At 42.6% G+C, this 21,083-nt stretch overlaps 1 protein-coding gene across 1 annotated transcript in view; it reads left to right on the top strand.

The window, feature by feature from the left end:
• The window catches only part of LIPH (lipase H), a 61,029-nt gene that overhangs the window by 33,130 nt on the left and 6,816 nt on the right, over positions 1-21,083 (top strand). The window contains exons 2-9 of the mRNA XM_060098841.1: positions 537-566; positions 2,590-2,966; positions 4,182-4,290; positions 8,931-9,032; positions 10,930-11,019; positions 13,834-14,001; positions 15,231-15,326; positions 17,074-17,185. Coding sequence (XP_059954824.1) covers positions 537-566; positions 2,590-2,966; positions 4,182-4,290; positions 8,931-9,032; positions 10,930-11,019; positions 13,834-14,001; positions 15,231-15,326; positions 17,074-17,185 — 1,084 coding nt within the window. The remainder of the gene's footprint in view (positions 1-536; positions 567-2,589; positions 2,967-4,181; positions 4,291-8,930; positions 9,033-10,929; positions 11,020-13,833; positions 14,002-15,230; positions 15,327-17,073; positions 17,186-21,083) is intronic.

The raw sequence follows: 21,083 nt of genomic DNA, 5'->3' as shown, positions 1-21,083 counted from the left end.
CTTCTATTTGAGCTTCTTTTGCTCATTCTATTTTGGAAGTTCACTCACTCCTAAGTACCAGAGCCTTTGCAAGAAGTTTCAAGTAAAAGTATCCATGAATGGACCCAGGTTGTGAAGGAAAGGTAGGGCCCCCAGGATGAAGGCCACTCTGAGGCTCAGAATAAGGGAGGAGCAATTCCTGGGTGTGCAAGTGCAGATTCACTGAGAATAGGGGCCCAGGGCAAATGGTTCCTAAATTCTTATTGGAAGAAGTCAGAACAGATGTTTCCCAAGGCACTCTTGTCTTTTTTTGGGCCAGTTGCAAGTCAACTGTCTTCCCAGTCTGTTCCCTCTCCTGAAGAATGGTCATGGTTAGGGCCTTGCCCCCTCTCCTGAAAATCCTAAAAGGCCACTTCCAGCTTGGAGCTAGGGATTGTCTGCTGCTCCAGTTCACTTCGTACTTGGCTGTTCTCTCTCAATCAAGCAGGATGTGTGTGGGGGGTCACAATAATAGTAATAATAATAAATAATAGTAATTATTATAATTTAAAAAATAGTCCTCTCAGTCATCACATTATTGTGTCTGGATAACAATGTCGATCAGAGGTTTACTTTTTTTTTTTCATTTATTTTTAGCTGCGTTGGGTCTTCGTTGCTGCACGCAGACTTTCTCTAGTTGTGGTGAGCGGAAGCTATTCTTTGTTGCGGTGGGCAGGCTTCTCACTGTGGTGGCTTCTCTTGTTGCGGAGCACGGGCTCTAGGTGTGCGGGCTTCCGTGGCTGCAGCGCGGGCTCTAGAGCGCAGGTTCAGTAGTTGTGGCTCACGGGCTTAGCTGCCCTGCGGCATGTGGGATCTTCCTGGGCCAGGGCTCGAACCCGTGTCCCTTGCATTGGCAGGCAGATTCTTAACCACTGCACCACCAAGGAAGCCTTAGTCTCCTTTAATGTAGAATATTTCCACTCTTTCTTTGTCATTTATGACATTGACTTTTTTTTTTAAGAATACAGGTTCTTTTTTAAAAAAATAGAATATTCCTCATTTTATGTTTGTCTGATTTTTCCTCATGGTTAGATTCCAGCTATGCATTCCCTACTAGAACACTTCACAGGTGAAGCTGTGTCCTTCCCAGTGCATTACAGCTATAGGCAGATGATATCCATCTGCTCATTGGTGATGTCAAGTTTGATAACCTTGTCAAGGTATTGTTCACTTTCTCGATCTTACAGTTACTATTTCTTCGCTAATCTCTAATGAGCAATCTGTGGGAGACACTTTATTTTTTTTTTAATATTTATTTATTTTGGTCATGCTGGGTCTTAGTTGCAGCACGTGGGATCTTTAGTTATGGTGTGAGGACTTCCTAGTTGCGGTATGCGTGTGGGATCTGGTTCCCCGACAAGGTATCGAACCTGGGCCCCCTGAATTGGGAGCAGAGAGTCTTACCCACTGGACCACCAGGGAAGTCCCTGTGGGAGACACTTTAAAACCGTACAAATATCATGCTCCTCCTCAAGATCCACATCCCCACCCCAACCTCAGTTTAGCATCCATTGATGATTCTTGCCTAACCAATCTTTGTTATGATGGTTGCAAAATGATGAATTTCAACTCCAGCATGCATTCCACATTTATCAGTTTGCATTCAGCATTATATTGTAAGAGTCCTCCTCTCTTCTCCACTTAGGTATTGTTTCTTTGTTTATTTATGTATTTAGTTGTTATGGAATAATGGATTCCTGGCTTTCAAAGGCCTCTCATTCATTACTCTCCTTAATTATTTTGTCCTCAAGCTATCCCAGATCTGGCCAGCAGAAGCCCCTTCAAGCTGGTTCCTGTGTCCCTATAACATGTTTTTAAACACTCTCTTTCTGCCATAAAACATTCTCTTACTTTCAGCTCATCTTAAGCTGTTCCCATTACATCCCCAGGCTTTCCATTCTTAGAGCCTGGTCAGCAGGACATATGCTTAAAGGTGGTGCTTGAGCAAAGAAGGAGAGAGAGAGCCCAAGAAAGGCCACCATGGTTAACAGTTTCAGATGCTTCTGAAAGGTGCAGGGCAAGGCACATCATGTTCTCTACCACCGTCCCAGGTGGGTGCTATAGACAAGGAAAGAGATGCTTGGACCCCACAGATTCTGTTATTGAGTCCTCTACCATGTGCTGGGCACTGTGAGGGATACACAAGATTACAAGACACCATTTCAGGGAGACTGGTCTAGTGGGATAGACACATATGTACAGAAATACCCATAATACATCCCTGAAAATGTCTTCATTGTGCTGTCAGTGTGGCACATAGAGGGGTTTGGGGAGTTCTGGGTTGAAGGACAGGCAGTAATTATGGCTGGGAGAGTCAGAGAAGGCTTTGTTGAGGTGGCTTTTCGGTTAGACCTTGAAAGAGGGTAGGATTTGGAAAAATGGTTTTATTAGTGAAAAAGAAGTTACTACTTATGAACTCCGAATCAGGTCTGACTTTACAACTTCATTCAACTAGATCCAGCCTCTTGCTAGGTGCCGTGAGGCACATAGAAAGAACTCCAAAGAGTGTAGGACAGCACTTTTGCTTGATGCCCAACTAAGGAAAGAACTGTCACAATGCCATCTAATTTTTATTTTCAGACACAGATGAAACATGTCCTTCATTTACCAAACTGAGCTTTCACAGTGCAGTGGTTGGAACGGGACTAAATGTGAAGTTGATGCTCTACACAAGGAGAAACCCGACCTGTGCACAAGCCATCAACTCCACAGTTTTGGGGAACTTGAACGTGAACAAGAAAACCATCTTCACTGTCCATGGATTCAGGCCGACAGGCTCTCCTCCAGTTTGGACGGAGGACTTAGTAGAGGGTTTGCTCTCTGTAGATGACATGAACGTGGTTGTTGTTGATTGGAATCAAGGAGCTACAACTGTAATATACAACCATGCCTCTAGAAAGACCAGAAAAGTGGCAATAGTCTTGAAGGAATTTATCGACCAAATGCTGGTAAGGGAAAATTCTCTTAGATGATTCAGGGCCAAATTGAAACTGGCTCAATATCTGGATATTTAAAGCCAAGAGCTAACTACAGTGACCAGAAGGACTATTTTTGCAATGTTCTGCAAATCTGAATAAGCCCCAGGGAAGGTGAAGGGAAGGGCCCGAGGCAACGCCCATGCGTAGGGTTGTGCTGGTTGTGCACTGCACAGGGCACCCATCTAAGAGAGCACCATTGTCATTGTAGACATTGTAGATGTATATGTCTATCATGATAATTTTCTAGTGAATGACAGCAAAGTGTCCTGAGGAAGGGGCAGCTTTTTCTAACTCACATAAAGGTGTCTAATGGGTATGAGAGGTTCTGTCTAGGGGTTTCCTGGCTTCAATGCCTAGAGTTTCCTCAACTTCTATAGCTCTTCCTTTTCTTAGAAATGCCAAAAGTTTAGTGACCAGATTATCCAAAACCAAAACTAATACACATGGTCTGATGAATGATTTGTGTGTATGATTTATGTTTTCAGAAGACTTACAAAGATGAAATAAATCTTAAATTTAATTTAATTTAATCTATCTCATGAACTGTCCTTTTTATGAAAAAAAAATGTGACTTGACATCAGGACTACTTCAGAGAGTCACACCTGGTGGCCACTGTGGCCAGGGGTGACATAAATTTTACATGAGCTTCTTACTTAAGCCACAGACTTCGGGAAAGTGAATATTCAAATGACTCATGACTGCCTGGCCCAGGACTATGGTCAGTGTGCCCTGCCCCTTTCTTTCCTTCCTTCCCTCTCCATGGTGACTTCATTAACTGAGCCAGCATGGACATAAAGGAGTTCATCAAAATGTTTGGTTGCCTTTCTCGGTTGGGAAGGTTTTAAGGATGTCTCAGCTTGGTTTCTAGCAGAAGCATGAATGGAGACACCACGGCATAAAGGTGAAGGCATAAGTGTGGAGCTGGACAGACCGGTTTGAATTCTGCCCTGCGCCCTCCCTGCCTGACCTTGGGCAGATGACTTCAACCCTGGGCTTAGTCTCCTTATCTGTATAATCAAAGGAATAGCATTTAGTTTGTCAGGGTGTAGTGACATTTCAATAAGATAGTGGATATAAGGTGCCTAGAAATGTTTCTCCAAAGACAACAGTTAGGAAATTTCTCCAGCTGTTATCAACTCCTTGGCCCCTCACAATTCATAACGATGGACCTCTTGAAATTGCAGGCAGAAGGAGCTTCTCTGGATGACATTTACATGATTGGAGTAAGTCTAGGAGCCCACGTAGCTGGGTTTGTTGGAAAGATGTACAATGGCCAGCTGGGAAGAATTACAGGTAAGGCTTCCTGTGCATGGGCACAGGGTAACAAGACTGCTCAGGGTGTTCCCTGGGGGAGCATGATGCAGTCAATCCTAGTCCTTGGGTTCAAAGCCAGCTCATCCAATTACTTAACCTCTCTGAGCAAATGTCCTCTTGTGCAAAGGGAAGACCATAGTAGTAATTGACCTTAGCAATATTAAATTTATTATTTAATAAAATAGGTGCAAAGCACTTTGTAAATTGCATATGCCATAGAAAAGGTTGGTGGTGACTTTATTTCTCTTATGGCTAGAAAAACAGCTACATCCCATGGGGATTTTGCCCCAAGCAGATGGCCTTCTTCCTTTCATTTAATCCAAGATAGTTTGAACTATATACCTAATATATCCCCAGGCATAGCTGGAGCGTCATGATAGGAAAATGAAATGGGAATTACGTTGTCTGGAGCTTACTCTGAGAATATTGGCTTTCAGGCCAAAGCTGAATAAAAACCCTCAGAAACAACAGCAGGTGAAACTCCAAACAAAGATTCCGTTGCTGGGTTCATTTGCCTAGTGTTCTGTAACTTTCCATAGCTACAGATGAAGGTCTGAGGGAGGCTTTCTCTTTCAGAGACTCAAGGCTTCCATACCTTTCCCAGAATCGATCCTTACATTGAGATAGCCATTCCAAATCTAGGAAATCTGGAAGGTAGATGTGAACAGAGGGAGGGAGGGGAGAGATAAATGATTCAAACCAACTACATTTGGGAGGTAACCTTTTAGAGCCACGGGTCTGAATGTGCTACTTAATTTGACATGTGGCCCTGGGCATGTCCCCACCACCACTCCCTGCCCTAAATCTCTTTGTCCCTCTCACATACACACACACCCCCCGACATTGGCCGGTGTCTCTTCTAACTCTGGTACTTGAGGTCACATTCTTTTTCCTGGCTATTTTTTTTTCTCACTTTCACCCCAAAGGCCAAGGTTGCCCTTATCTTATTTATTTGCTTTCCTAGGGAAGCAAAGCTCTTTTTCAATTTTTTAAAATTATTACTATAATGTTTTAGAAAGCAGTATGCCTTTACTTTTTAAGAATTCATTTTCCCTTATGGCTACACAGGACAGATGGCTCAAGTGTGCTTGTTTTCCTTGTCTATTGGGAGCTTCTCCTCTGGGAGCTGGGACTTTTCCCAGTGGTGTGTTTAGAAGCTGATCAGCTCTCAAAAAAAAAAAAAAAAAAAAAAAGATTTATAGCATTTGCTGATTTCCATGATGTAAATACTCCCACTGTGGCTGATTTCAAGCTACTGACCTGACATCACTGACCACACAGTTTGGGAAGAGATAAGCAAGCTCTGCTCTCCAGTGCTGGTGCTGGGGGGCTCTAGCCCACCACTGCCTTATTCTATCTACCCCCTAACTTTGCTCCTCAGCCACCCAGTGAAACTGTTCCCACAACTACTTTGGATGGGAATGCAGTGTAACCTGGCCTCTGACCATGGAAATTCCCTGAGCCAACCTCCCTTCCACCCGGGGCCCACGTGGCCCTGCTCTGTGACCTGGACTCAGCCAACGGTCTGCAGCTCAATTTTCTGTCTCCTCTGACGGACCCATGTTCTCCCAACTCCTCATCCTCTCTGAGCCACAAAGTCAATCTCACCTGTTACTGAGAGCTGTTTCAGGGGAAAAGCATTTCCCTTCTCCACTCACCTTCCACTGCCCTGCCAGAGTGGGATCACTGGATTGAGGGGCGGGAATTTGGCCTGTTACCCAAGGCCATAATTCACTCTCAACTCCCAAGAACTGGGTGATTCTGCTTGTTAATTATCTAGACCAGAATGGCTGCTTCATCTCTTTCATTTCCCTTGTTTTCTTCTGCTCTTGCTTCTCCTTTTGCTCTCCAGGCACATTTCCTGGTATTACTTTTCATTAATTTCTTCAACAGAAGATGGCAGAAATGAATGGGTTTAAAAACATTTCAAGTACCTACATCACTTGATAATACATTAAATCTGATTCTTGCAAAAATCACCTTGGGGTGCTGGACACAATGCCGACTTGCTGAATTGGAATCTCTGGGCTTGGTGTCCAGGAGTCTGTACTTCCTTTATTTATTTATTTTTTTTGGCCATGTTGCGAGGCATGTGGGATCTTAGTTCCCCAACCAGGGATGAAACCCATGCCCCCTGCAGTGGAAGCATGGAGTCCTAACCACTGGACCACCAGGGAATTCCCGGCGGTCCGTACTTTTAACCAGAAGATGCAGGTGGTCTGAACACCATACTTTAAGAAATGACCACAAAGCTGTGTTGTCCAATATAGGAGCCACAAGCCACAGGTGCCACTAAGCACCTGAAATGTTGTTAATGCAAATCGAGATGTGCTGTAAATGCAAAACACACACTGGAATTTGAAGACTACGTACAAAAGAAGGGTATTTAAAAATTTCAAATTTTTTATATTGACTACATGTTGAAATAATTTTCTGCTATACTGGGTTAAATAAAATGTATTATTAAAGTCAACTTTCCTTGTTTCTTTTTACTTTTTTAAACTGGTTGCTAGAAAATTTTAAATTATATATGTGGCTCACATTATGTTTCTATTGGACAGCACTGCCTTGGAGAGTGAGTTCATGGTGACCTTGGGGATGGGAGTAAGAGGCCCCTGAAAAGGCATGCAAAATGTGTGACATCTGTCCTGGGGAGAGGTCCAGAGCTTTTAGCAAATCCTCAAACTGGTTAATCTTGTAATCAAAGCCAGGGATCACTAGCTAGACACTTTTCTGGCGATCACAGAGCAACAAGAAAGAGCTCCATTTTGTCATTTTTGTTTCTATCCTATAATAATTTCAATACTCTGGATTCAGATCCCAGAGTGCTTTGGTAAGTCTTCTGAAGTAGCAATTAATTCTACCTCTATTTTGCAGATAGGAAACTGAGGTTCGGAGAAGTAAAGTCACCTGCTTAAGCTCACACAGCTGGTTAATGCTAGGTTTGGGGTTCCATGTCACATCCATCTGATTCCAGTGGTCTCTGCTCACACAGAATATGCAGCTTTTTTTAGGGCAGTTTGTGATTTTTGGCTGACGGTGTAAGCTGATCATTTGCTATGACTTATCTCTAAGGAGATCATATGTCCACGTTTACTGTGAGAGTCCTCATTTGTGTCTTCTGTCCTGGCATAATTATTAATAGCAGCCTTATCACTTTCAAAATTGCCCTGGTTTGGATTTTATATGGTAAGCCAATATATCTGCTGTGGATCTGGAGGTTGCTATAAACTGAGGCTCTCACTGTTCATTTTCTCAGACTGGAAATGGTGCTGTTTCATGTGAGGAGGGGGAGGCTTCCCCGGCAAGGTCTTTCCAAGGTTATGAGTTTCTCATTCTGTGCAGAGAATATCCTGTGGACTTGGGTACCTGGGTGTTGATCCACCTCCTCCTCACATCAGTTTCAGTTGGGAGCAGACAGAAGAGGAAGAAAAGCTGGGGGGTTGGGGTGGGGAAACAGAGGGAGATAAAATAAGGGGGCAGATAAAGACATGCCTCAAGGAAGCAAGGGTGTTGGCCAGGGAGAAATGGAGAGATTGGGGTTAGAACCAGGACTGCTGAGGCAAAGATGCTATCTCTTGGATTTTATACCATGGCGGGTGGGGGGGTGGATAGGGGATGTCATTTAAAATGACCTTCATAGATTAAAAACTTGGAGACATCCCTTGAAACCTTTTTCACTCCAGGTAAGTTTCTAGTTAGCAAGGTCTTTGGGATCCTCTGGTGTTTTGTTTTTAGTTTGTGGTTACATCATCATAGGAGCTGCTCTCTTGTTTTTGCAGATGTTTCATAATAATGGTGAGGAATGTCCAGCTAACACTGACCAAGAGCAAGAAATCAGTTCAGGCATTTATGGGGTGGGTTAATTCTGCAGGAACTGGCACCCACTTAATTTCCCTCTTCCATACCTAGTCTAATACCTGGCCTGACCAGTGAGTCTCACACTTTCCCACTCAGTTTGCCAAACCCAGTTCAATGAAACCAAAAGCTCAACAGAGAGAGGTGGTTGCATTGTGAGGCTGTGGTTGCAATTGTGAGGCTGTGGCCCTGGCTAAGACACTTGACCTCCCTGAACCTCAGTTCATTCATCTGTAAAATGGGAATGACAATAGCTACCTTTCCTCCTTTGTGATGCGGACCAGATGAGCTGGTAAATGTGAATAAAAATGGAAACAATAAAGGAGTTTTTTTTTTAATAACAAGAAAGAAAAGTTGAGTGAAGTTTCTAGATTATTTAAAATGAGATAAAGATAAGTACAGTGTCTGCTTTTTATATGCACCCTTAGATGCTTTTTTCCTGAGGAACCAGTTTATCCCCGTCCCTGGTCCCCATATGTCTGTGCACTCCCTGCCGTGGAGCCCTGCACAAGGTATAGTACACCTCCAGATGGAGTCTGGATGAGTTCTCGGGGGTGCTGTGAGGGTAACCACCTTTAGTGTGGGAAAAGGCTATACAGGGCTGTGGAAAGGAGCCTGACACAGCAGGATGGGAATGTGAGTGCTTGCCCACCCGAGGATGCCCCGCAGCCTGTGAGCCATCTTTGTCGGGAGGGATCCAAAGCCCGGCTGCAGGTGACTCATGGCATGGGGCTGCCAAGCCGACTCTGTTTTCCTTCCAGGTCTGGACCCTGCAGGCCCTTTATTCAATGGGAGACCTCCAGAGGACAGATTAGATCCCGGTGATGCACAGTTCGTTGACGTCATCCATTCTGACATTGATGGTAACATTCCTTGTGGGTCAGTGACCACCCACACTCTCACCCCCAGACTCCCAAAGAGTCTCCCCCTAGGGGGATTGTCATGCAGGGATGGATCAGGTTCCGCTAGATTCCCTCTTTTCCTACCAGGCAAGTTTCCAAATCCACAAGAATACTGAAGGGAAGCTGCTTTAATGCAGGCACCCAGGATCTCCTGATGGAGCAGAGGTGTGTTTCCAATTGTCTCCTGTTATTTTTAAAGTGATCATCTTGACCAGTCAAGGACAGGCTTATTTGCACACCATGTGGACAAATGTTTCCATAAGTACAACTGGGTTTGGATGCATGATTCCCTGCTTTTGTTGGTTCTTTGTCATTATTTCCTTAAGCTGAAAGATAGTTTAAGTGTTGTGTCTCTCCACACAGAGCATTTCTGAACCACCTATATAGGTCTCTAGCTCTCTGTGGATCTTCCTGGCTATTTCTATCTTTCATGGTGCTGATTTCATTTCTGGGATTGGGTACATGGCTTGGGGGTTGGGCTGATGTTACAGATGGGTCTTTATATCCAGATGTCTGGGAGAAGAGCTGGAGTAGGAACTTGGGGGAGGGCTGAGGGGACAGACCATAGTGGACATTTAATAGTACATCTCCTTTGTGATACAACCACCTGAAACACCCTTGACTGCCTATTGTGGGCACTCTGGTGTGGTATTCAGCAATTGTTTGCCTTAGAAGAAGTGTCTTTGTGAAGTAGCTGTGTTCTTACTATGCAGTTTGCAAAGTATTACCTTACTTAGGTGCAGTACCTCAATGATATTTTAATGCTTGATGGCATAGAGTAATTTATTTTTTGTTCTTGGAGAGGGCAAATTTTGAAGGAAAAATATAAGCTTTGCAGTCAAGGCAGAGGTGGACTCAAATCCCAGGTTTGGTTCTTTCTGGTGGTATCATGTTTGGTCCATAAGTCCTCCAAGCCCCAGAATCTTCATCTGTAACTTACTTCATCTGAAGTTACCAATGGCTACTTTTCAGACATTGTGAAAATTAGAAGAAATCTGTGTAAAACCCCTAGTGTCACACCCACAGACACATGTAGTTTCCTGAACATATAATAGCTATTATCATGATTGCAATGATACACTATATATGTGTGTGTGTGTGTGTATATATATATGTATATATATATATACATATATATATATATATATATATATATACACATATGTACATATGTATAATCTTTTTTTTTTTTTGGCCACACTACACAGCATGTGGGATCTTAGTTCCTTGACCAGGGATTGAACCAATGCCCCCTGCCGTGGAAGCGTGGAGTCTTAACCACTGGACCACCAGGGAAGTCCTTGTATAATCTTTTAATCAAGCATTTTACTGATTAATTTGGAGTTACAAGGTTAAAGAGAATAAGCAATTATTAAATCTATAATTTTCTAGGTCCCCATTTTCTAGAAGAGTTTCCAATCTTTTAACCATCCTAGATCCCCAAATTTTAAAGGTTTCTCCTACTAAGTAAAGGTTCTTTTTTTCCTGTTTCTTATTCATTAAAGACTTACACAAATGTAATTAGAGGCTCAGGAAGCACTTAGCAATGAGTGTTCCAGCCAAATATAAACATGAAACATATCATTTTATCAGCCATGCAGTGAATGAGTGACCAAACTCTCTTACATTTTCAGAAATATGGGAAATAAATTCTGTTACCAGCTTCATAGTCTCCTACTTGGAAATCACTGCTTTCTAACTATCTGGCTAACTTTGGACAAAATATTTAAATAGGTTTAACGACAACAGCAGCAAAGACAAGAATGAGACAATCTCTGCCTATATCCTAAACAGGCAAATGAGCTATAAGATGGGAAAAGTTCAAAGCAGTATAAAAGCATAGTATATTGTCTTTTAGCACTGGGCTACAGAGAACCATTAGGAAACATAGACTTCTACCCAAATGGAGGATTGGATCAACCTGGTTGCCCCCAAACAATATTTGGAGGTAAGTGCAGATACTTTATATTTTGTAAAATAGTGGTTTAAAAAAGGCGTATTTTAAAAATCTGATATTCTATGTGAAATCGTTTTTAATCAAAAACAAATTTCCTGAGAAGATAGAGGTGGTATAAATATAAATTATAAATTAAACATTATTACTCAAATATACTACTTTAAAAAATTACCATATGATTAAAAGCGATTTTGAATTATTTCTCTCTCTTGAAAAGGTGTGTCTTTCACCTAGAAATTACACATTTGGAAATCTCTCCTAGAGAAATAATGGAAAATGTAGACAAAAATCAGAGTGAAGATATTCAACATGGCTTTGTTTATAATAGTTAAGTTTTTAGAAATAATCTAAATGTCCAACATAGGAAAAGTATTAAATAGTACGGTGCATCCTACACAAAGGAATGTAATTCTCAAAAACCATATTGTCAGATTAATGAAAATGCTTACAATATGATGTTAAGTGAAAAATACACAAATTATACAGTATAATCCCAATTTGTTTTTTAAATGTATATTTGTACATGTGTAAGTGTAGAAAAAAACACTAAACATAAGTGCTCTAAATAATTATTAGTGGTGATCTCTGGATGTTGGATTTCTAGGTAATTTTTGCATCATAATTTGCTATTATTTTTTATTTTCTAAATGAGCATGTATTAGTTTTATAACGAGAAAAAACTCACAGAACAAAAATGGGTAGTTGGAGGGCAACATTAAAGTGTGGTGGGGGACAGAATTTAAAAAACCCACCCTGGGCTTCCCTGGTGGCGCAGTGGTTAAGAATCCGCCTGCCAATGCAGGGGACACGGGTTCGAGCCCTGGTCCGGGAAGATCCCACATGCTGCGGAGCAACTAAGCCCGTGAGCCACAACTACTGAGCCCGTGTGTCACAACTGCTTAGGTCCGTGCACCTAGAGCCCACGCTCCGCAACAAGAGAAGCCACTGCAATGAGAAGCCTGCGCACTGCAACAAACAGTAGCCCCCGCTCGCCGCAACTAGAGAAAGCCCGTGCGCAGCAACAAAAACCCAACGCAGCCAAAAATTTTAAAAATCCAAAAAACAACCCCTCCGCCAAGTGCTCTGAATCTGTATTTCACCATTGTTAGAGAAAATTAAACTATCATGGAAATAATTCTAGAAAAGGATGATCTTGTTACAAAATGGTAGCTGTATATGGCTCCATGGGAATGATGTAGTATTTGAAAATTATCCAGGTGAAATGGCATAAGTAGGGCCAATCATATTGTACCATAAATGGTGTGTATTCAAATCCCGTCCTGTGTGCTGTAATGTAACTACATCCATGAGCAGCCAAAGATAATGTGCTTTGCTTACAAAGGACATCCTCTGTAGCATTATTAACTTCATTGTTTCTGCAAGTGGAAGTTCCAGGAACAATAATTAAATGTCATCTTGTCAGATTTTACTCCAGTCCAGCTTGGCCCCATGCTTCTCCTCTGTCACCCAGTTTATTTCTTTATGTCCTCCACTCTCTTCTATGGGCATGTGTGGACTCCGGAGAAAGAAGAAACATCGATCTGACTCCAGCTCCCAGTGCCTCTCCAAACTACTATCTCACAATCACAACTCCTCTTTCCATGGGGTTCACTGTCTGCTATTGAGATCCTTACCTCCTTCAATTACCCATCTTTGGGACCCAGTTCCTGTTTCTGAATGACTTCATTGTCTGACCCATCAACCTTCTGATGAACCTCTCTGATGTTTTGTACTGTAGTCCTTCGTCAGCTCCAACTCTTCTGATGGCCACCTCTGTGCCTCATCAGCCTCCTCTCTCACCATCACATCACATGGTACCCACCAAGAATTAACTTGAGGCTTGTGTCTCACCTCTTCTTGCCCACTTACAGCTTCCAGTGCCACCTCCTATTGTTCAGTTCCTCTCACGTCACCCTTCACCTTTGGAGCAGAAATGGAGCCCCTGCCACTTGTCTGCTCTCATGAATGCCCTGTGCACCCCCAGGTCCTTAGGTCTCTGCCATGTCAGCCCCCATCTTTGCTTGGGCACATTCTGGAGAAGTCATGGAGTCTTGTTGATCAAGTACAAGGTCCAGGCAAACTTGTTAACTTCTCCATGGCCCCCAATAATGCCAGAAAAGCCTCATACGCATCTCTTGCGGACACCCTATGGTCACTCCTCATGTTTCTATTCCAAATACCGCCCCAGCTATAAACCCTCACCTCTTAGAGGTGAGCTAGATTTGACTTTTGTACCTAGATCAAGGTCCCACCTGAAGGAGCCATTTTATCTATCCTAACCTTAGATCACAAAGTTGGTCTTTACATTCATTTCCCCATCTGACCCAAGGTGGAAGCATCCCCCATCCTTTTTCACAACTATCTCCTCTACTTGCCCTCATTGGGGATCTTCCTCTACAAATTGCTCCCCAATGTCATCTTTCTCTCATGTATTTACTGGTTTAAATGTGCTTGCCTTCTGCTGAAAACCTCCGGGGGATCTCTGACTACCACTGACATTTCCTCTTCCTTTCACTGACAAAGGAAGGACAAAGTCAAGTCCTTTAACCTCTCTGAGTCTCAATGTCCTGCTAGGTAAAATGGGGGTAATCATGCCTATCTTCTTGTCTCCCACCATTTGTCAGCATGAATCCTGATCTATTGGTTTTATAAGGATTAAATGGAATCAAGTACTTTGAAGCTGTTAGCACAGTGCCTGGTATGTAGGAGACATGATAAATTATGTGTATAAACAATATGCGAGGCACTATTTATTACTAAATGCTACAACTGCTCTACTCTTTGATCATTCCTTTTACAACCCAGGAATGCAGTATTTTAAGTGTGACCACCAGAGGTCCGTGAACCTGTACCTTTCTTCGCTGAGAGAGAACTGCACCATCACCGCGTATCCCTGTGACTCCTACCGGGATTATAGGAACGGCAAGTGTGTCAACTGTGGCGTATCACAGACGGAGTCCTGCCCCCTTCTGGGTAAGTCCAGCAAGCAGTTTCCCACTCTGATTAACAAAGAGCTAATTTCTGGTAGAATCCTAGCACCATTTTACCATCTAAAAATGGGCCTGAAAATCCTGTGCTTTTAAAAAACTTACTTAGTTTTTTCTAGCCAATTTGTTCTGTGAGGTACTCTGGGGTCTCCTAATAATAAAGAATGTTAGAAAGGCAATCTAAATGGGATTTCATCCAGAAGGTAGTGCCACCTGCCTGGACACTTTATTCTAGCAAGAAAAAGAAGGTTCCAGAAGAGTTTCCAAGCTCACCCAGGCACAGTCACCTTATGTAGTCTGCTCCTGTGGGGACAGGAGCACCCTCTCCAGGCACACAACCTCTCTGCTGGGGGAGGGTTTGGCAAAGCAACCCCTCTAACAAATTGTGTCTGTAAATGCCCTCATGCCACACTCTGGTGCTGTGTGCATGGACACATACCGGGGTGGGCTGGGGAAACAGACACCGTGGAGACTGCTTGGATATTTGCTAAGGGTTAGTGGAAATATTCCGGGTGGTGGAGACTTTGCAACTGGATGGTCATGAGAATTCTCTAATTGTACCCAAAGGAAAGACTCAAGTTAACATTAGGGCATGCTATAGACAAGGGGTTCTCAGACTTGACTGTGCATTTGAATCATCTATGGAGCTTTTGAAAAATACCGATGCCTTGGTTCCACTCCAGATCAGTTAAGTCAGAATGTGGAGGCCACTCCCTAGTAGTGGGAACAGAGGAGAGAGAGAGGCCCCAGGGATGGCGCCCAGCCTCATTCCTGTAGGCACATCACGAAGGAGGACGTTTCCCTGCCTGTTGACAGAGTAACACAGCAATTTCATGTTCTCTGCACTTCAGGGGCCCAATCACAGTTCTTCAAGAAAGCACATCGCTTTCCAAAAGTGATGCTGTTCTAGGTATAAACCTGAATCTGTTTAAAATAATCTAGAAAATGAATTGTTGGAAAATATCAGTGCTATTTTTAGTCTACCCAGTGTGTGTCACTCCCCACAATCCCACCCCTGCTACTGAGGACCAGGGCTGGTGATGTAATGTCAATAGATAGGGGGAAAAGCCACTGGAGGGTCCTTTGGCAAGTGGGTACGAGGGGGATTGTCTCAATGATGGTGGCAGTCAAACCTGCTGTTCTCACTATCTCCTCCATTGCTTTTACATTTATATAATACATGTTAATGTTACACTTTTCTGACTTATTTTATAGGCTACTATGCTGATAATTGGAAAGACTATTTAAGGGAGCGGGATCCTCCTATGACTAAAGCGTTCTTTGACACAGCTGAGGAGAAACCCTTCTGCAGTGAGTGGTGAATGTGCTTGCTTGCTGTTGCCCAACTCTTTTATTTTTGGAATGGCTGAGTCTCAGCTTCCTGGCTACTTCTTGGCAAATGAAGGCCATGGTGAAGCATGGACTTTGGAGTTGGAAGGATCTAGGTTGAATCCTGACTCTCCTACATAATAGCTGTGTGACCAAGACATTTAACCTCTCTGAGTCTCAATGTCCTGCTTGGTAAAAGGGGGATAATCATGCCTATCTTCTGAGTTATAAGGATTAAAATCTCAACAAATCATAGTTGTTAGCCTCACTGGATGGCCATTCTAATCACTAAGATCTTCCAGAAAATTTGCTTGAGCCCCAAGAGACGTGAAATTGTGGTTAGGAAAAATCAGGTGTCAGCCACATCTATGGGCCAGTTCCAGCTCCAAAACTAAAACAATGACCTTCTAAAGACATTGAGAGGTTGGGTATTCAAGATGGGAGCTAAATAGGGCAGCAGATGATCAGATGCCCCAGGAAGCAAGTAGGAATTTTCCTGGGCAGATGTACATCTTACAATCTTATCCCCCTTTTCACTTTTCTTGGGAGCAACCTTTATAAAAGAGGTTGCAGATCACCAGGTTTCCCTCCTCCTCTGGAGGCATGAGTGGCAGCCCAGGGTTTGGTGTCTGCCCAATCCAAATGGGGCAAGCCCCTGAGTAATAATGGGCCATGAAATGGCAACCCCATGGCTGACCTTATTCCCTAGTGGGACTGTCATTTCCCTGAGCCTCTTTCCCCTTCTCTGCAAGTCTGACCAAGAGATGGCAAATCTGACTATCATGGTGGGATCCCCATCTTCCCAGAGCGTCCTTGACCTTGGGGAGCAGAGAGTAGGGAGGAAGAATAGTTCTCTGGATATGTTATGTGCTCTTGTTTATTCCGTAGGAATTAATGAATATCCATAGGTATTACTGCTGGGATTACAAAGAGGAATAACCATCCCTTCCTAGTTATCGTTGTAGTATATTTTAGCTTTTTTTTAAAACCCCACAAGACATTATACAGGCAATATTTGTATAGATGTACACATATGTTTACCACTTTTTGGTTATCATTTTTCTTGCATTTTGTAAATAGAGGAAAGTGTGTTAACTGATGATGAGAGAATACCAGAGCATGATAAGAACGCTGAGAGGGACCTGACTTAGTCTGAGGGTCAGTGAAGCCCTTCTGGAGGGAATGCATTCAGCTGGAACCTGAAGGATGAATTGGCAAAGGGGGCAAAGTAAGAGTATCCAAGTTGGGGAAAGGCCCAGAAGCAAGAGAGAGCATGGCAGTGCAGGTGGTGTGGCATGACTGGGGAAGAGATGAGGAAGGCTGGGTAGGCTGGTGGACATGGCCCAGATTGAGGAAGACCTTGACAGCTGTGGAGGGTCTCTACATGGCCCCCTATTTGGTTTATTCCAAAATGGGCAGGGATTGAAGTGAACCACTCATACTTGGCAGTAGGCCATGAGATTTCAGTCGATAAGGTGGAAACACTGATCCAAGAGTGATGCCTACACATGGCAACTGCATACCACTGAGTTCTGCTATCACTCAGGCCATCTTTACCAAAGAGAATAGAAAAAAATATTAGAAAAGTCTGCCCTGGATCTTTGCAGAAAAACTAGAGGAAGAGAAGAGGAGACTCAGTTATTAGGGAGGTTGGGTTTTTACGAATTGAACCTTCAGGAAAGCAGTTGGTAATATTCTTCTCTTACCATGTTCTCTCCCTGTTTTGTAGTATATCATTACTTTGTGGATATTATAACTTGGAACAAGAACACAAGAAGAGGATCCATTACAATCAAATTGAGAGACAAAGCTGGAAACACCACAGAATCCAAAATCGATCAGTAAGTTGGGCTGGGATTCTTTGCAGCTTGCTATTTCTTTTTTTGCTCAGAAAAATTAAATCCCAAACATATCTACTTTTTAATTATAGGTCTGTATGCATCTTTGTCCTATAAAATATATAAAGGGATATATTGCTTAGTTACTCCTTGTGGCTCTTGATCTTTCAGGCTCTTTACAAACGGAATTGGTACAGGAATCTTTTTCCTTCTTCCTTCTTTCTTTCCTTCCCTCCCTCCCTTCCTCCTTTCCTTCCTTCCTTCCTTCCTTCTCCCTCTCCCTCCTTTCCTCTCTCCTCCTTCCTTCCTTTGCGTAAACATTTAATTTCAAAAGTCATCCCTGCTAGCTATAAATGATTTAAACAGTAAAGAAGTATGTAACATAAAAGCACAAACCTTGCCCCATCCCAACAATCCCATTCCCAAAGGCACCCATTCACATACACACGTTCCTATTCTTTTCTGAGCTCATAATACACATATATACATAAAACATATATATATATACTTCTGAAACTCAGAAAATCTAATTTGCAATAGAAAATTGGAAACTCCCTAAAAATCCATTGATGGAGAAATTGTTAGTTCCCCTATAATAAAATAGTATTCAAACATTGAAGTTATTTATAAAACATATTAAATGAAAAGCTTATAATGTACTAAAGTGAAAAAATGCAGGATATAAAATTATATAAAGTATAAAATTAGCTCAACACTGTAAAAATAATGAAAAAGAAACATGCCAAAATATGTTAGATTGCCCCTTGGGTGGTAGGAATATGAGTGCTTTTTAAACTTTCTCTTTACTTTTCAATTTGCTGTACTGTTGTATATATATAGTTTTAAAATAACGAATAATTTTTTTAATCTGTTACTTCTATAATCAGGAAAAAGGGGGAAAAAACGCCAACCCTTTAGCGTAAGCAAAGGAATTTGAGGCTCCTTTCATTCATTTACTTAGGAGATGTTTCCTGGGTCCTATTATCTACTAGACACTTGGGTTGTCTCTTGGCCTCATCCATAGAGTACCATGTAGATTGTCATCTGAAACTGGCAATCGCCTTCTGGGCTCACTGTGTAGATAAATAGGGAAGGTGTGGGTGTGGGGTTTGGAAGTGACTTTTTTTTTTTTTGGCTGCACCGCACGGTTTGTGGGACCTTAGTTCCCTGACCAGGGATTGAACCCAGGCCCTCAGCAGTGAAAGCACAGAGTCCTAACCACTGGACCGCCAGGGAATTCCCTGGAAGTGACTTTTTAAAATGCATCCTTGGATCATAATAATAACAGCCTTTGTTTATTGAATCAAGCACATTACAGACATTGGTTAATGTAATTCTCACTAAAACCCTGTGAAGTGGTATTACCATCCCTATTTTTTTTAATTTATTTATTTTTATTTGTGGCTGTGTTGTGTCTTTGTTGCCGTGCGCGGGCTTCTCATTGCGATAGCTTCTCTTGTTGTGGAGCACGGGCTCTAGGCACGTGGGCTCAGTAGTTGTGGCTCGCAGGCTTCAGTAGTTGTGGCTCTCAGGCACTAGAGCACAGGCTCAGTAGTTGTGGTGCATGGGCTTAGTTGCTCCGCGGCATGTGGGATCTTCCTGGACTAGGGCTCGAACCCGTGTCCCCTGCATTGGCAGGCGGATTCTTAACCACTGCGCCACCAGGGAAGCCCCTATCATCCCTATTTTATAAATGAGGAAACTGAGGCTCACAGAGGGCAAGTGGTTTGGCTAATATCACACTCCCTTCAGCACCGATGTCCCCAAACCCATAGTGGGGCAGCATTTTCAGGGAGGGAACCACTAAGGGGCCGCATCCTGAGAAACCAGCCTCAGGTAGTTTATAGGCATCAATGAGGAAGGTGGGCAGAGACCTCATCTGGAGAGTCCAAGAAACAGCAGGGGAGATTGTGCAGTTATATGAGGAGCACTCACTAAGCAAAATTTGGGTATTTGTGCCAGTATTTGGTTACATATTTGTTTTACATATGTCTTAGAAATTTGAATTTCATATAGCGAATTTCTCCCAAGTAGGAATTCCTAAAGTTGGAGGCTTGTTTCTTGTTTCTTGATTAAGATAGAGACCTTAACATCTTTCTTTCTTTCTTTCTTTATTTTGTGGTACGCGGGCCTCTCACTGTTGTGGCTCCACGGCATGTGGGATCTTCCCGGACCGGGGCATGAACCCGTGTCCCCTACATCGGCAGGCAGACTCTCAACCACTGCGCCACCAGGGAAGCCCAACATCTTTATTTTAGTCATGCTTAGTCATTCCTATTTTAGTCATGTTTGTGAAAAAGTCATCACCGATCAGAGAATATATGGGAGAAAAGGAAATAGTTGTTCTATTTCATGGTAAGATTATGGATACTTTTCTCTTTTTTGCCAGGTGAACTTTAACATTTTAGTATTTAGTATTTTTATGATTTAAGAAAATGGAAATAATAATATTAGAATATGTACCCTGAGCTTATTCAGTCTTATCAGTCTATGGGTTACAAATGAAGTCACATTCAAGGATATTATCTGCCTGTTGACTCTCCCTGTATATGTGTTTTAGATATATTTCTTTTTTTTAACCTTAAAAAAATTGAGATATAATTCACATACCATAAAATTCACCTTTTTAAAGTTTATAATTCAGGGGTTTTTAGTATATTTACAAAATGTGAAACCATCAGTACTATCTAATTTCAGAACATTTTCGTCATCTCAAAAAGAAACTCCATACTTATTAAGAATGGGCTTCTCATTGTCGTGGCTTCTCTTTTTTTTTTTTTTTGCGGTACATGGGCCTCTCACTGTTGTGGCCTCTCCTGTTGTGGAGCACAGGCTCCGGACGCACAGGCTCAGCGGCCGTGGCTCACGGGCCCAGCTGCTCCGCGGCATGTGGGATCTTCCCGGATCGGGCACGAACCCGTGTCCCCTGCATCGGCAGGCGGACCCCCAACCACTGTGCCACCAGGGAAGCCCTGTCGTGGCTTCTCTTGTTGTGGAGCACAGGCTCTAGGCATGCGGGCTTCAGTAGTTGTGGCATGTGGGCTCAGTAGTTGTGGCTCACGGGTTCTAGAGTGCAGGCTCAGTAGTTGTGGCACACAGGCTTAGTTGCTCTGCGGCATGTGGGATCTTCCTGGACCAGGGATCAAACCCGTGTCCCCTGCATTGGCAGGTGGATTCTTAACCACTGCACCACCAGGGAAGCCCTTGTGTCTGGCTTTTTTTTGATTTGCATGTTTTCAAGATTCATCCATGTGTAGCATTCAGTACTTCGTTCCTTTTTATGGCTGAATAATATTCCATCGTGTGAATATTCTACATTGTATTTTGATCCACTTACCTCTGGCCCAGATGCACCACTGTGCTCACACATACCACATTTTAAATATCCATTCACCAGTTGATGGATATTTGGGTTTTTTCCACTTTTTGGCTATTATGAATAATGCTACTATGAACGTATATGTACACGTTTTTGTGTGGACATATGCTTTCATTTCTCTTGGGTATATACCTAGGAATGGAATTTCTGGATCATAGAGGACTTTGTGTTTAACCTTTTTAAGGAACTCCCTGCCAGGTTGTTTTCCAAAAGTACTGCACCATTTTACATTCCCTCCAGCGATGTATGAGAGTTCCAGTTTCTTCACATCCTTGCCAACACTGTTACTGTCAGTCTTTAAAAGTTGTTTTTTCTTTTTAATCATGATAAAGAAGCATATGATAAAAAACCCCATAAAGTTTACCATCTTAATCATGTTTAAGTATAAGTTCATTAGTAAGTATATTCACATTGTTGTGAAACAGCTCTCCAGAACTTTTTCATCTTGCAAAATCTGAAACTCTATATCTATTAAATAACAATTCCCATTTCCCCCACCCCCTATCCCCTAACAACCACTAT

This window comes from Mesoplodon densirostris, chromosome 5 (genome assembly GCF_025265405.1).
Source record: "Mesoplodon densirostris isolate mMesDen1 chromosome 5, mMesDen1 primary haplotype, whole genome shotgun sequence".
Lineage (NCBI taxonomy): Eukaryota > Metazoa > Chordata > Mammalia > Artiodactyla > Ziphiidae > Mesoplodon > Mesoplodon densirostris.
The sequence above is the reverse complement of the archived record's forward strand: the minus strand, read 5'-3'. Positions and strand labels throughout refer to the sequence as shown.